Source organism: Terrapene carolina, unplaced genomic scaffold, assembly GCF_002925995.2.
Source record: "Terrapene carolina triunguis isolate 2854851 unplaced genomic scaffold, T_m_triunguis-2.0 Scaffold406, whole genome shotgun sequence".
In the NCBI taxonomy this organism is placed as follows: domain Eukaryota; kingdom Metazoa; phylum Chordata; order Testudines; family Emydidae; genus Terrapene; species Terrapene triunguis.
Genome location: NW_020664757.1, coordinates 3,046,322 through 3,063,488, shown reverse-complemented (window position 1 = coordinate 3,063,488; position 17,167 = coordinate 3,046,322). Strand labels below are relative to the sequence as shown.

The 17,167-nt window shown below is 43.6% G+C and overlaps 1 protein-coding gene across 1 annotated transcript in view; it reads left to right on the top strand.

Moving 5' to 3' along the window:
- Positions 1-17,167, top strand: part of DNAH14 (dynein axonemal heavy chain 14) — a 439,459-nt gene that overhangs the window by 357,887 nt on the left and 64,405 nt on the right. Inside the window, 8 exon segments of the mRNA XM_029912981.1 lie at positions 1,887-1,982; positions 2,847-2,987; positions 3,598-3,813; positions 4,083-4,313; positions 5,030-5,151; positions 10,542-10,786; positions 11,291-11,736; positions 12,610-12,808. Coding sequence (XP_029768841.1) covers positions 1,887-1,982; positions 2,847-2,987; positions 3,598-3,813; positions 4,083-4,313; positions 5,030-5,151; positions 10,542-10,786; positions 11,291-11,736; positions 12,610-12,808 — 1,696 coding nt within the window.

Below are 17,167 nucleotides of genomic sequence, written 5' to 3'. Positions count from 1 at the left end.
GGGGCACACACGGCACACCCCATGCACACGCCTATGTTGACATCTCTCCTAATCTTGACACTATAGTCACTCCCCTCCTGCTAGACATTCTTCCCTCCCTTGATTTTTCTGATATTGTCGTCTCTCAGTTCTCCATATGCCACTCATACTATTCCTTCAGCATCTCTTTCAATGGGTCAACCTCATACCCTTTTATACTCCTTATGCACATCCCACAGGGGTCTTTCCTCAGTCCTCTCCTCTTCTTCCTCTGGATTCTCTTGGGTGATTTTGTCCTCTTACATCTTAATCTACCATCTGTTTGCTGATGACTCTGAAATCTGCCTGTACATTCTTCACTGCCTGCCTCCATCCAGACCCATGTCTCTGCAAGTCTGACATCTCCTCCTGGATCTCTTACCATTAGCTCAACCTTAACATGGCCAAAACTGAAATCCTTATTTTACCAAAAGGTCAGTTCCTCTTTCTGGCCTCTTGATATGTTACCCCCACATCTATTCATCCATCCATTGTACTCTCCCTTCTAATCCACATCAGGCTCGATTCTTGTCTTATCTTTAAGGCCCTATCCTAATTATCTCTCCAATGACCTATTTCTACCATGATGCCTTAGTTGCCAACTCTTATGATTTTCTACTGAGTCCCCCAATATCTTGGTGTTTTTCTTGAGGTGCCAACTCCAGGAGTTATCTAATTACCTGAGAATCTCAATTTTAATTTTTAAAGAGTAAGCCTCTAGCCCTCATGGTTGCAGAGAAAAATTTGAAAATATAAACCCTAAAGACTCATAACAGAGAGAAAAAATAAAGAACTCCAAATCTATTATTTTAAAAATTTCAGGATTTTTAATACAATCAACTGATTTTTGTTGTCCTGACGCATGTTTTGAGTATTTGGAGTTTGCATTCTACATATGTAAATATTTTCATTTATACTGAAAAAATAAGTCATGGAACTTACATTTGTGTTTATGTGATTTTATTTTATACATGTCTTAAAATAGTATGAGAAATATGTGAAAATTTTAGAGAGAAAGTTATTCTTACCTTGATGAACTATCTGAATTAGAAGCCAAACAGATACTTTGGTTAATCAGTAACTTCTAATAATATGTGTTTATTACAACACAATTGGCATTTTACAGACTGAATGAAAACCCCAGAAAGGCAGACAAAACAATCAAATGCAGCCAGTAATAATACAAATCAAAAGGAGGCATATACCCATGAAAGAGTGTATGGAGTGATAGCACAGAGTTGCAATGAATTTAATATAATTTATGCACAGAATGAAAGATTTAGGCAGTCACTTGTTTGATTTGGACATCCTTTTGATTCACTTTTAATATTGACTTTTCAGTCCTGTTAGAAAGTACAGTTGCCACATTTTTTTATGACTTGAGCTAAATATGTCATTATATAACTATACTATAAGAGCTGAAGTTTATTTTTCTTGGAGACCTTTTTCAGTGATATGCACCTAGGTTAATAAACATGGCCTTATGATGTCAAGGTAGGTATTTGCTTATGTCTACAAGCTAAACAAAGAGGGTACAGTGAAGAAATGGGAAAATGTAGTTTATACTTGCCTAGGTCTGCATTAGGAAATAAGATGACCAGCAGATTTTTCTTTCATATCAATACAAATATTAGCAACCAATACCATTACCAACTAACTGATAACCATTAGTATTTCAGTTAGCCTAACTTTGGATGCCCAGTTTTAAAAATATTTACCAGGGGGACTGCAGGAGAAAGGTGTGTGTTGGGAAAAGTCATTTTTCAGCTTTTTGAATAAATTCAAAATATGTAGGTGGTATTTAACACAGTGTATACATTTTCTTCATTCAAAGTGAAGTGTAGTCTGTGATACATATTTTTATCTAGTTGATGAAGCCAAAACAAATCCGGGTTACAGAAGCTCAGGAAGTACTAAGACTTGCCCATCAAAAACTGGATGAAAAACAAAGAAGTTTGGCCTTGGTGAGACATTTCTCATTATTATATGTTATTGCTTAGTTATTAAAGCATGTAAATATTCATATTTTTCTTAGACTCTACTAAAATGTGTACAAGTTATTTTTATTTTAAAAGCTTCAGAAGGGGGACACACTTCTTTACTGGAGAGTTGGGACCCAATCCTACAATCCTAAGACTGTGGAACTCCTGTCTGATGTCTCATTTACTTCAATGGGAGCTTTACCTGCAATAGGACTGCAAGATCAGGCCTTTAATCAAACTTCAGCAAAGCCTAGAAAATAGTGATTTCTTCAGAGAAATAGCTTCCAATGCCTCCTGGTTTGCTTCATTCCTCTCAACCAGCTACAGCTCAAATTTGGGACACTGGACTTTACAGTGGGAGTGGGAGGAGGACTTATTAATGCAGAAAGTGTTAAACAACAGAAAAGTAATGGGTAGTAATAAATAACCCCAAAAGAACAATTTCAGTACCAAGGGAAAATGTTGCTCCAAAATGTAGGAAAGGCCCACTTGAAAATGAACAATAGAAATTTGTGTTGTGCCTATACTTCAGAGAGGGTAAAGACTAGAGGTGACTTAGCCTCTAAATTGCTGTGATCATTTGCCATTTGTGGATTGCCATATTATTGTCAGACAGCGCATAATGAGAAGACTGAGTTTTAGAGCAATGCAATGTGAAACAACTGTCAATCACTACAGTGTAAGCTCTTACTTTCTTAAATAAGCTCAAGCCTGTTACATTGGTAGCACACATAGTAATAGAAGCAATGAAGTAGGTCTATTAAGTCTAATAAATGGCAGGCAGGCACCCCTTAGTCAAAATAAAAAATAAAAACCTTGATCTGTTATCTGCCAATTGATTATTAGATTGAAGAACATGAACAGAATTTAGAGGCAAGCTATCAAGAGAGCATAGCCCAGAAAGAAATGCTAGCAACTCGAAAGCAACTGGCAACTCAGCGTCTACACAGAGCATCTGTATTAAGCACAGCTCTGGCGGATGAGATGGTATTGCCTTTCATTTTTTGTACTGTCCACTTTTTGGCCTCAGAACATTCAAGCATAAGAGCATCATAGGAGTTTTACTTCATTTACATTTTTCAGGGGTAGGAAGCTGCCTCCCCTTTTCAGATAGTGCTTCCCCTCTCCCACATTATCATATGGCTTACCATGATGTTGTGGCTTTTTATGCTGGCCTGTCCAGTTTAATAACTAGATCCCGGCCCTGGGCAGAAGAAGAGGAGAACTGTCTTTCTGAGGATTATTCTTTCCCAATAAAACCAATCTTCCGACCTTTCAACAGCTGCACCTTAGTTTCCTCCCTCCAGCAGATACAACAGTATTTCCAATCCCTTGTACTGCAGGGCAGAAATGACTTGTTCTGAAGGGCAGGAGGAAGCCTTCCCTATTACGATTAATAGATTTTGAGGTGCTGCAGTAATGATTCCTTTCCTTGGTCCAGAGTTGCAACTGTCACTTTAATTACACTCCCGATTCCTATTCCACATAATTGTAAACAGTAAACTTTGATACTACATTATTAAAAATGCATATTTACATACATTTAAAAACAGGTACATTTTATTGTAAATGATAATATTTCATTTGGTTGTGTTAGGAGCGATGGAAAGAATCAGTTAATAACCTGGACGAAAGGCTGCAAGGTATTATGGGTGATGCCCTTGTTTCAGCAGCATGCATCATCTACAGCGGAGTGTTATCAGCAGAATATCGTCAGCAGCTAATAAATGAATGTCTGAGATTGTGTAATGAGAATATCATTCCCGTGTCTCCAAATTATTCCCTAATAACAGCTATGACAGAAAAAAATGAGGTAATAATATGAGCAGATGGTGAGGGGCATAGCTGATTTTTTTTACATCAAAGGCTTTATCAGGACTTCCCCCTTTCAGAAAACTTGATTTACTAAGAGTAAAATTCAGAGGTCCAAGTATTTTACTGAGATTATTTACAATATAGATTGTTGTGTTTGTTGCATCACCTTGTTTATGTCTTTATATGTAGTTAATTGTAAACATTGTATCCATGAAATAACAAGGATTGTCAAAAATGTAAAAATATTGAAAATTGAAACTTTTCTAGGTCAGTAAATGGCAAAATGAAGGTTTGCCTCTCGACCAGTACTCCATTGAGAATGCTATCCTTGTTAAGAAAGGACAACGATGGCCTTTACTAATTGATCCACAGAAACAGGCTTACAAATGGATTTGTCAAATGGAGGGAGACAGGCTACGGCAAATTCATGCTTCTGATACCAATTACTTAAGAACTTTAGAAAATGCCATGCGAATTGGAGACTCCATTCTGCTACAGGTAGTTTAGTTTAATTTTGGGGGGGGGGGGGGTTCTGAGTAAATAACAAGGAAAAAAAATCCATCAGAAAACTATAAATGTAAGAAGAATAGAGTGCGTTTGAATGTTAATTTCCCTTGTCAAAGGTATAAGAGTAGGAGAGCGATGGAAGTGATGGAACTACTTTGTAGTTTTATTTATTTAAATTTAATAATAAACATCTGTCTAAAACTCTAGGAACCTGATTCTCCTCACTGACAGTGATGTAAATTAGTAGTAACTCCAGTGATGTCAGTGGAATTGCACTGCGTTAAAACTGGTGTGGAGAACTGGCCATAAGCACTGACAGTTTCTCGATAAAACCACATACATACAAGAAAGTCTCAGTCAGCTACATGGATTCCTATGGGATCAGAAGGCCAGAGCCATCTGCGCTGAGGACCTATGCTTCTGCACTAGCTCTGTGTCCTTGCCACCCCCACACTTGCATTGCTAGGCAGCATGATTCCAATGGAGTCTCACTGACAGGGCATCTCTAGTACCCACTGTCCCTGGGTCCCTCTTTAAGGAGAGTTCCCGGCTGGGCACAGGGGATATGAATATCCTTCCAGAAATTAAATTTAATGATAAAACACAAGGTGTATATCTGATTTTGAGCTCACAAAGCTAAATAATTATTTGAGCTTATTAATTAACCATAATGATTGCAATGTAGACAATATATTTATGGGTTTTAGGGTCTTGCTGAAACTTTGGATTCAAATTTAAAGCCAATCTTAAGAAAGGAAATCTACAGTAGAGGAGGTAAAGACTTCATCAGGATTGGAGATGCTGAAATTGAATACAACCACAACTTTAGGTAACTGTCCTCATCAATGACAATTTTTCTAACTACTATTGTATTAGGTTGTACTATATATTAAACTACACTCTCAAAATGCATTTTAAGAACATTATTAAAGTAGCAAAGTAAAGTGCTCAAAAGTTAGAAAATGCCAGAATTAAGGTTGCCTGTGCAATCTTAATTCAACTCCCTTGTGCGTGTCCATGATGATACTGTATTGATTTATATGATCACATATTATTTTTTCCTCAGAACCCCTGCTTCATTCAGTAAGAGCATGGATAGTGCTCACTTAATGAGTAGCTATTCAATATTTTTTTTCCTCTTTGTTGTTGATTGTGTGCCACATACCTTATTTACTGCACACTATTCAAACTCTGCTCTGAAGACAGAATTATTGGTTTCTCCATGGTCTTTTCTATGGTGCTTATCATTGTGGTATGTGATTGCTTCACAAACATTAAATAATTCATTTTAACAACACCTCTGTGAAAGTGAGTGGTATTATCCCCATTTTACAGATGGGGTATTGAGGCACAGAGACATTAAGGTCAAAAGTAACCACTAATTTTGGGTCCCCAATCTGAAATACCTAGGCCCTGATTTTTCAGAGTGTTAAACTTAAGACCAGCTTTCTGTTGAAAGCTTGACTTTAAGTGCTCTAAATCCACATAGTTACTAGGATTGCCATGAAATTTGGTGTTCCTCATGGGGCACAGAGTTCTGTTAGTGATCCAAAATTGGAGCCATTTGACCAAGTTGTTCCCAAGATACAGCCCCCGGAAAACACATTCTGACACTTTTTGTTCACAGGTAGAGATCAAACCAGGGCTCAGATCATCACACTAGTGTTACGCTCAAAGATTATCTCAACAGAGTGCATGGCACCCACCAGCCTTTTGGGGAAAATATTATTTGAAGTAGGGTTTGCTTCTCCAGTTAGGCACGCGCCAAGCAGTTCTAAGGCTCATGCACCTATTTACACTCCTAATGGATCACACTGGACATGTGAAGAGAGAGGCTAACTACAGTATTTGGAAAATTATCTCTGTGTTACAGGACCTGTGAGGCTCTGAGATATGTTATTGAATCTGAGCATTGCCCCAGGCACTGAGGGTATATCTTCACTGCAATTAAATACCTGTGGTGGGCCGGGCCAGCTGACACAGGCTCGTGGGTTGCAGAGCTTGGGCTAAGGGGCTGCTTAATTACAGTGTAGATGTTTGGCCTTGGGCTGGAGCTCAGGCTCTGGGACCCTGTGAGGTGTGGTCCACCTCTACACTGCAGTTAAACAGCCCCTTAGCCTGAGCTCTGCAAGCCCAAGTCAGCTGGCACGGACCAGCCATAGGTTTTTAATTACAGTATAGACATATCCTGAGAGTTTAAATCCGGCCCAGGGCAGAAATCTGAAGTGAAAAAAGCAGGCATATTGCTCCAATCTGCCTCTGACAAAAGGATTTATTTTTATTTACTTTGGGGAAAATGTAAAGTGAATACAGTAGAATATTCAGAGGTGCTAAAACTATTTTTGGAAAAGAAAATAAACTACACAAGCACATGCTTGTTGGGAGAGGAGGGCGAATAGAGGTGAAGGTGTGGATGATAATGGGGGAGGGGGTTGTGGGATCTGGTGATGGGGATTGGGCAAGGATACCAATTAGGGGGGGCAGGGGAGGGCGGTAGCTCCCCCTCCCCCCAGTTTCATATAGGAGGTGTGCAAGTTCCCTGGCGGAGCTCTTAACAACAGAACAGCATTAGTGTGAAATGTAAGTTCTACAGAGGAGTGATATTTGTAGTCAGCAGCATAGGGCAGGAGACACCAAGGAGCAACTTTTACATATTAATGGCTTCTGCCGTGCTAACGAATGGCTTAATGGGATGGGAAGGGGAGGGGGAACTGGAAATGTTGGCAGAGGGTTATATGTTCCAGGGAATGGTGGGGGATCAGGAGATGGAGAAGGAGAGAGACATACCAGTTTTCTCTCTCATGCTTGAAGCTACTGTAACAACCATGTAATAAAACTATTGAGGTTTTAGCACACAGATATGGGTTAGATTTTTCTCATCAGCTCTGTTAGCAAATACACATTGCCAAAATTTCAAAGCATGACCATTATCCCCATTCCACTCTAACAAAATGTCAAGATGGGGGAGGTGCTCTTAGGAATTATGTACCAATCATGTGGTCTAGTGGAAAGACCACTGGACTGGGGGACTATTCCTGGCTCAGCCACTGGCCTGCTGGGTGACTTTGGGCAAGTCACTTCAACTTTCTTTGCCTCAGTTTCCCATCTGTAAAATGGGGTTAATGATGTAATGTTCTATTGCTGAAAAGCACTATATAGAAGCTAAGGCTTGATCTGTACTTAAAAGTTAGGTTGACATAGCTACATTGATCAGTGGTGTGAAAAAACACACCCCAACATAGCTGTGCTGGCCTAACGCCCAGTGTAGATGCAGCTATGTTGATGGAAGAATGCTTTTGTCAACATAGCTAACTTTATTAGGGGATGTGGTGTGCCTACACCGACAGAAAAACCCCTTCCATCAATGCAGGCTGCATTTACAATATGCAGTTATGCCAGCATAGCTACAATGATATAGCTATGCCGGTATTGTATCCATATATCTATCCTATATCTTTTGATTATTACCTAGCCACAGTAACATCAACTGCAAACCTAGGTGAGAATTACAAATGCCTAAATGAGCACTAACTCAGGGGTTCTCAAACTTCATTGCACCATGACCCCCTTCTGACAACAAAAATTACCGCACAACCCCAGAGTGGGGGACTGAAGCCTGAGCCCGCTGCCCAGGGCTGAAGCCCTCAGGCTTCAGCTTCGACCCCAGGCGGTGGGGCTCTGACTTCGGCCCCGAGTGATGGGGCTCAGGCTTCGGGCCCCAGCAAGTCTAAGCCAGACCTCGTGACCCCATTAAAATGGGGTTGAGACCCCACTTTGGGTCCTGACCCACAGTTTGAGAACCACTGCACTAACTCCTACAAACCAACATTTCTCTTTTTCTGTTTAAAAAAAGAACTAGGAAGTTAAATGGCAAAAAATGTCAGTAAGGCAGAGTTAAGGTTGCCTGGTGATAGCTTGTGCCCTTGCACAACACTGAGTTCAGCAAAACTCAAACTTTTGAATACCAGGAATAAAGAGTTAAGATAAACACCCACACAACCTTAACTCTGCCCTCTTTGAGTGAGACCCCCACAACTCCCATAACTCACATACTTGCACTCTGTCTTTGCATTGTAATGGACAGGAGCAAACTACACTTCCCTACGCTCAAACTCTGAGCCTACTCCCCCAACAGAATACCACACTTGCAAAATTTAACAATCACTTTATACCCGTTTACAGCCCCTTCACACTTGCACACAGGTCACCACCTAAACTTATACTTTCTCCTACCCATCATGAAATCCACAGACTTCTCTCATATCCCCCTCACTATGACAATACCCATGGCAAGAAGACCCCAGTACTCTCTACTGAGATAGCCTACACAATTCTGTATTGAAATGATGCAGACTGGAATCTCAAGGTACAGGTACACATGCATCTCTTTCCTTTGATAACACAAATGGGGGGGGGAGGGACTCAGAACCAGATCTCCTCATATCTCAATCTCAGCTCTTTCAAGTTGCTCCAACTTATTCCTCCACCATTCAGTACAGTTAAACCTAACACAGAGAATGCAGCTGGAGTGCATTCAGATAATTGTCAGTAGCTATTGCTAGTTCCAGTGAGGGCAGAGCTAAGGTTGCGAGGGCATTTACCTTAACTCTATATTTCTGTGTTTTCAGAAGTTTTAGTTTTGCTGAACTCAACATTCTGGAAGGGTACAAGCTATCAGCAGGTGACCTTAATTTAATACAGTATTTTATATGTTCAAAGCACAGATCCCTTTGACTTCAGTGGCAGCTGTGAGTGCTCAGCACTTCTGCAGATTTGGCCATAAGCTCTCAAGTCAGGCACCCAGAAAGTGAAGAACACCCAATTAGTGGTCACCTGTGAAAAGTTTCATTTAAGTGAAATGATTAGCATAATATAGGAACAATGTGGCAGGAGCAGGGATAGAATCCAGTTCTCCGGGACAGCATTCAACTGCCTTCTCCATAAGACCATCCTTTCTCTTCCTGCAATCCATAAAGTCATTCATCACACAACTTCCAACTACTGCAGCAAATGGGGCAGAGGTCATACAGACAGCAGCATCCTTCACTACACAACCTGTATTCATCCCTAGAGCAGGCCCACATGAGTCATCAACGAGTTTTGAACCTTTAGATCCACTGCATAGACCTCTGCACCTTGAGCTAATGGAATAACTTATAGCAGTAGTATGTTGTCAGCCTTTATGTGGCCCAGAACAAGAAGGGGAAACTTTTCCAGTAGGATTCACAGATATTTGATGACATCAGAAGAATAGTGAGACTTGATGTTGTGGGTAGGGGATCCCCTGCATCACCCCTAGACCACAATTTACACTGCTTACACAGTCCTTCCCCTGTTTGAGGCACACAAGGGATTTCTCCAAATAAAACAAACAAAAAGGTACTTTTTCATCTCCTTCCCCTGCAAGAGACAGAATCAGAGTGAAAGAAAAAGACAAATGTGGTCAGTCTCTTAGGTGGTCTTTTGGTCACCCCTTTGGAATTCAGTTTATCTGCATGTGTAGTGTCCTTAATCAGGGGGTAGGGTCACACAGGGACAGGTTGAAATGCTAGTGTGGCATCTTCAGTTCATGCCCCAGTCTGCCATGGGGTGGAGTAAAACAGCTTTGTGGTGGCTGACTGCTCATTGGGGAGCACCTGACAATCTGGATACCTTTTCCATTTACCTCAGTCTGGCTGTGGGACAACTCCCATTCCTACTCCTATTTAACAGGGATAAAGCTGGGGCTAGGGTGGGAGAGGAGAAATCGCTGATTTTCTGAAAAAAATTAGAGCATCGCTGAGGCTGTTCTGACTTATAGTGGGAGTCAAACCAACTCCCAGACAGGATCAAGAGGACATAAAAGTGATGTATAGCCATCTTTGCTGCCACCCCACTCCTACCCTTTTGGTTCTGCAAGGGTCTAGCCCAATACTCAATTTATTTTAAAGTGTTCTTAGTGTTGCTGAAATATGCCAGATTGAAAGCGCTAGACAAGAAACATTTGATACTCAAATCCTATTGTGATGAATGCCCTCGTAATATATTTCTTTAGACAGATTTTCATTCACAGAACAGGTAAAGCGTGGTCAAAGAAAGCGCTGCCTTCTTTTACCTCACCTTGCCAATGTGCTTAAACCCTAACCTGAAGTTCAAATTAAAAGAAAACATATGAGTAAAATATGTTGATATGTGCATTACTACTTATTCCTTTAACACTTAAAATGCTTTGTGTTTCAGATTATACATAACGACGCAAAAAGCCAACCCCCATTTTCTTCCTGCAGTTTGTAACATGGTCACAATGATCAACTTCACTGTAACATTCCAAGGTTTACAGGACCAACTGTTGTCCACTGTAGTAATTCATGAAACACCCCAGTTAGAGCAACAACGTTGTGAGTTATTGGAGAGTATCTCTGCTGACCAAATCACACTCCGAGAACTGGAACAAAAGTCACTTAAACTGCTCCAGAAAACAGAAGGTAAGCAAAAATGTTACAGAAATTGAAGACATACTGTGCATCTGTTTGAGGAAAGTGTAGAACAAAATTGCTTACTATGCTCTACAGTATTGTGATAGTGAACATGGATAATTTCTTAATGTGCATTGCAAACAATAAACTTCTGCTTCAGTTTCTTCTGTTAATTCTTGTGTGTGAAATTATCAGGTAACTTTATTTCTGTGCATTTATTTTCATTACAGTTTATATAAAGTATGAAGATAAATATAAATTATACAGCAAGACAATAAATTCCATATAAAAACAAATAATGGGAAGTACAATATTTACATCAGTTAGGTTTAGTGTGAAACTTTGTTTTTGTTTCTTTGGATTTTTTTAAACTAAATTTATGACTACAGGGACAGTTTATGAAGTAACCTCCATAAAATACAGCCTGGCTTATTTTTTTAAAATGTGTTCATTTGTCTGCTGCATTCTAGTTCACAACTTTTCAATTTGAATAAAACCTTTTTTACATTTTAGGACACATATTAGATGACCAGGACCTCATTGACAACTTACAAAGAACAAAAGTTACTTCAAAAGAGATTTTTGAGCGTGTTGAAGCATCAGCAAAAACAGAGGCCACAATTGAAAAAACACGTAAAAACTATCTCCCTATTGCAACTCGAGGTGCTGTGCTCTACTTTGTAGTGGCAGATCTTATTAAGATCAACTACATGTATCAGTTTTCATTGGAGTGGTTCCATAAAATCTTTGTAGAATCTATGGATTTTGTGAATAAACTGCAAAGTCAAATTTCTCTGTCAGATTCGACTTCTTCTGTATGTGGAACAGTACGAGCCCTTAGCAGGCAGAGAAAAAGGCATTTCACCCAAGAGCACTGGGAAGAATGTGAGAATGAGACAGACAGCTTTAACAGGCATCTTAAAGATATAATTGACATGTTGACAAATAATGTTTATAAGGTGAGGTATCACCAAAGTACAATATAGTTACTTACACATGAATCTTCTTAATTACTATAAGAAGCTTTGTGTCTGAAGCTATGTCTACACTGTGAGCTATGGGTGTGATTCTCTTGCTTATGGACGCATACTGCTACCACGAGTATAAATAGCAGTGTACCTGCAATAGCTTGGGAAGCCGCAGTGGAACCATGGCTCAGTTGTGCTGAATATGACCCCCTCTGTACGTACCCATATGTACTCAGCATGGCTCAGCTGTGCCTCCATTGCCTCCAGGGCCAGCTCTAGGCACCAGCAAAACAAGCTGGTGCTTGGGGCGGCACATTTTTAGGGGCGGCATGGCCAGCGCCAGAATGCCGCCCCTAAAAATGTGCCCCGGCCGCCCTAGCTCACCTCCGCTGCTGCTGCCGCTCGCGCACCATGGCGCGCGAAACAGCTGATTCGCGCGCCGCTGCTCTCCCTCCCAGGCTTGAGGCTTGAGAGCCTGGGAGGGAGGGGGAGACTCCGAGTGGCCGCGGCGCGGGCGCCGCTTCTCCCCCTCCCTCCTAGGCTTGAGAGCCTGGGGGGAGGAGGCAGGGCTGGGGATTTGGGGAAGGGGCGGAGTTGAGGCGGGGCCAGGGGTGGGATAATTAAAAACGGGGGGGGCAGCCAAAATTGTTTTTGCTTTGGGCGGCAACAATCCTAGAGCCGGCCCTGATTGCCTCTACCAGTGCTACTGTGGCTACACTGCTATTTATACTCACGCTAGTAGTATTCAAGCAGGAGAATCACACCCCTAGTCTGTAGAGTAGACATTGCCTTAAATATCTGCTTTGTGTGTTTTCTAAGTATATTACACTATTAGTATTGACACACATCTTTCCCCCTCAACAGACAGTTTCTTCTGCCCTCTTCACTGAAAACCAACTCTGCTTCTCTTTCCTACTCTGCACTAAGATCATGCAGAATAACTGTGGTGAAAATCAAGCCCAAGACAAACTTGGATTCCTACCTGTGAATGAGTGGAACTTCTTCCTGTACTCCAGCATGTTGGCAAATATTATGGATACACAATCAGAGTTCGAAAATTATGGTAAATAAAGCTCCTGTCCTTCAGTTATACGTATACAACCCCACTGAAATTAAAGGGGCCTCATGAGTGTAACTAAGAGCAGAATTAGGTACCTTTAAAGAAACACAGACAAGGTAATAAACATATATATTTAAATGTCTTCTTGCCTTGCTGCCAATAATACTTTCTACTCTGTTACAGTGAGTCACTGGAATTTCTCTGGTTTTACTTCATATAACTGAGAATAGAGTTTGGCCCTTATAATAGTAGAACTGAAAAGTTTGAAAAATCTCATCAAATGTTCAATAGAGAGCCTGTTATTGTTGTTGTTGTTGTTGTTGTTTGTTTTTGCTTCTTGAACTGGGTTTGACTGTAAATCTTGACTAATCTGCTTATATCCAATTTCACTTTCTCATTCTCATGTACTGCCATAATTCTGTTGTGTGTTAGGGTATGTCTACACTACGAGAGTAGTTCGATTTTACTTAAATCGAATATGTGGAATCGATATTGCAAAGTCGAACGTGTGTGTCCACACTAAGGACAGTAATTCGACTTTGTGAGTCCACACTAACGGGGCAAGCGTCGACATTGGAAGCGGTGCACTGTGGGCAGCTATCCCACAGTTCCCGCAGTCCCCGCTGCCCATTGGAATTCTGGGTCGAGCCGCCAATGCCTTCTGGGTAAAAAAATGTGTAGAGGGTGCTTTTGGGTAACTGTCGTCATCCGTCCGTCACTACCGACCTCCCTCCCTCCCTGAAAGCGCCGGCGGGAAATCAGTTCGCGCACTTTTCTGATCAGTGACAGCGCGGACGCCACAGCACTGCGAGCATGGATCCCACTGCAACCATCGCTGCAGTTGTGGCCGTTCTCAACACCTCGCACCTTATCATACACCTTTCCCTGAGGCAGATGCAGAGAAATCGGGCGAGGAGGCTACGGCACCGCCGTGAGAGCCTGAAGTCGGAGAGTAGCACAGAGCTGTCAGAAACCACGAGACCCAGCGCTCAGGACATCACGGTGGCAATGGGTCATGTGGATATCGTGGAATGGCGATTCTGGGCCCGGGAAACAAGCACGGACTGGTGGGACCTCATAGTGCTGCAGGTCTGGGACGAATCCCAGTGGCTGCGAAACTTTCGCATGCGAAAGGGGACTTTCCTCGAACTTTGTGAGTTGCTGTCCCCTGCCCTGAAGCGCAAGGACACCCGGATGCGAGCAGCCCTGACTGTCCAGAAGCGAGTGGCCATAGCCCTCTGGAAGCTTGCAACGCCGGACAGCTACCGGTCAGTCGCGAACCACTTTGGTGTAGGCAAATCTACCGTGGGGGTTGTTGTCATGCAAGTAGCCAACGCAATCGTTAAGGTACTGCGCTCAAAGGTAGTGACCCTGGGAAACGGCCAGGTCATCATAGATGGTTTCGCCGCGATGTGATTCTCAAAATGCGGTGGGGCTATAGATGGGACTCACATCCCTATCCTGGGACCGGACCACCAGGCCAGCCAGTACATTAACAGAAAGGGCTACTTTTCAATGGTGCTGCAAGCACTGGTGGACCATAGGGGACGTTTTACCAACATCAACGTCGGATGGCCGGGCAAGGTTCATGACGCTCGCGTGTTCAGGAACTCTGGTCTGTTTACACGGCTGCAGGAAGGTATTTACTTCCCGGACCCCAAAACAACTCTTGGGGATGTGCAGATGCCTACAGTGATCCTCGGGGACCCAGCCTACCCGCTAATGCCCTGGCTCATGAAGCCCTATACTGGCGCCCTGGACACAGAAAAAGAACTGTTCAACTACCGTCTGAGCAAGTGCAGAATGGTGGTGGAGTGCATCCGGGAGGCTTTGAAAGCAAGGTTCCAGACTGAGCAGGGTAACCAGTGACTGTTAAGTTTGTGGACACAGAAGCTGAACCTCCAGTTACATACCCCCTTCACCCCTTTCCCAAAAAATAAAATCAGTTCTATTTTGTCAATGAACACCGTTGTCTTTATTACTGTTTTCGCGGGAATGTTTTAAACCGGGGACGCAGACAGTGGCGGGGGGCGGGTTTAGTGTTCTGATGCAAATGATGCTTCTAAACTCCAGGAATGACAGGCTCCGCAGTGGTGCACTGGTTGTTTCAACGGAGCCTGCCATCACTCCTGGGCAGAACTGCGTGTATGTGTCAGCTATGTGAGTTTCTGCCTGGGGGAGGAGGGTTACAGATCCCCTGCTGCGTGGCTCTGTGATCCAGGATAAGGACTGCAGCATAAGATCTGTAACTGCCCTCCCCCGCCACAAAGTCACAGAGCAACCCCCCCCCCCCAGGAGATGAAAACCACCTCCCAGACTGACCAGGGTCACTAGTGACTGCACTGTGTATGTGTCCTGATGCTGGACCTGCCCCCGCCTCTGTACCCTGCTAAAGGTGACTGTCCTGTCCAATTACCAATCCCCTTCCCCCCCCCTCCAGACAGACTCTCCCTCAAAAGAACCTGACTGAAACAGTAATGAACAGAAACATATTTTTTATTAACAACCAGACAGGAAACTGGGGGGTGAAAGTCGGACGGGGGCTTGGGTGAGGCGGGCAGGAAAGGACTTTTCAAATTTTGGGGAATGACAGCCTTCTGGTGCTTGAGCAGTCTGCAGGGGTGGAGTGAGAGTTTTCACGGACTCTGCCACCCCTCCTTCTTTGGACTTTGGGAGAGGGAGGTATGGGACTTGGTGGCGGGGGACTGCGGTTCCTGATAGACTGCAGCGGGGCTCTGTCCTCCTGCCTCCGTTCCTGCAGAACATCAACAAGGCGCCGGAGCGTGTCCGTTTGCTCCCTCAGAAGTCCAAGCAGCGTTTGAGTCGCCTGCTGGTCTTCCTGCCCGCCACCTCTCCTCACGTTCCATGTGTGTCCGGTGCATTTGTGACAAATTCTCCCTCCACTAGTTCTGCTGTGCTGCCTGGGCTCAGGAGCAGCCCATTAGTTCTGAGAACATGTCCTCTCGCGTCTTCTTCTTTCTCCGCCTAATGTGCGCTAGCCTCTGGGAGTGTGATGCCAAGCTGGGTTAGGAGACAGTTGCAGATGTGGCTGTGGGAATGAGGAAAAGGCAGTGAATTCCTCCGAAAGATAAATGTGGTTGTGAATCAAGAACATAGTTTTTCTCTGTGAACAAGACCATGAACCACACCTATCACATGCGCACTCCGGACAAGGTCGAATTTTCGAACCTCGCCTTCAGTGCCTGGGCTTTTGCACTGCCGATCTGGGAAGCGGGGCAGGACACGGTACTCTCTGTAGCAGGCAAACATGGTAAGCCGTAGACTTGTGGCTGCTTAAAACTGTAGGAGTACCACTGGCCTCCTTTCACATTGAAAGCACTGCCAGTCTGTGCTGCCAGCAATCGGCCAAGCAGGAACTCTGGCCCTGTCCCACCCCCTCGCGGATGAGCCAGGGAAAGATCCCTGTATGCTGCCCCTCTCCCGCCCCCACCGCGTGGCTGTAAACCAGCGGTCACAGTTCTGTAAAGGAACTTGTTGCAAGCAGTCCCAATACTAACAGTCCCCTACCTAATTCAAAGCAGGTCATCATGAGCGACATAACTCTCATGAACATCCCGGACACCGAGATCCAACGGATGCTTCGAGAAAGCCTGCAGAGACCGGGGCCCTATGCCGCCATGCTATGCAAGGCAATGATACCGGAGTACCTGCTTGTCTCCTGGCGCGGGAACGTCTCCTACTTCGGAGGACCAAGTAAAGCCGCTCTCCCCAGGAACCTGATGAACAGGCTATCCCATTACCTGCAGCAGAGCTTTGTGGAGATGTCCGTGGAGGACTACTGCTCTATCCCCGGACATATAGACAGGATTCTAATATAGCTGCAGTAGCAGGCACTAAAGAGTGGAGCAGCTTGGGCAGCACAATCATGCACAACCGGACACTATTTGATTTTTTTTTTAAATAGTTGTTACTGATTACTTAAGCGCCCAGGGGGAAGAAATCATGATTCACAGATTGTTGTTAGTATTAATATTCAAGTTTTGTAAAAAATAAAGGTTAATATGTTTAAAGCACTTACCGCTTGATCCTTCGCCTGAATCTGTGTCCAGGTTACATGCTGGGGAGGGTTGGTAGGGGATCTCTGTAACGGTGATGAAGAGCTCCTGGCTGTCGGGGAAATCAGCTTGGTAAGCGCTGTCGACTGCCTCGTCCTCCTCATCTCCTTCCTCCTCTTCCCCGTCCGCTGAGGAACCGGCCGTGGACAATATCCCATCCTCAGAGTCCACGGTCAGTGGTGGGGTAGTGGTGGCGGCCGCAGCAAGGATGGAATGCAGTGCCTCGTAGAAACGGGATCTGTGGGGCTGGGATCCGGAGCGTCCGTTTGCCTCTTTGGTCTTCTGG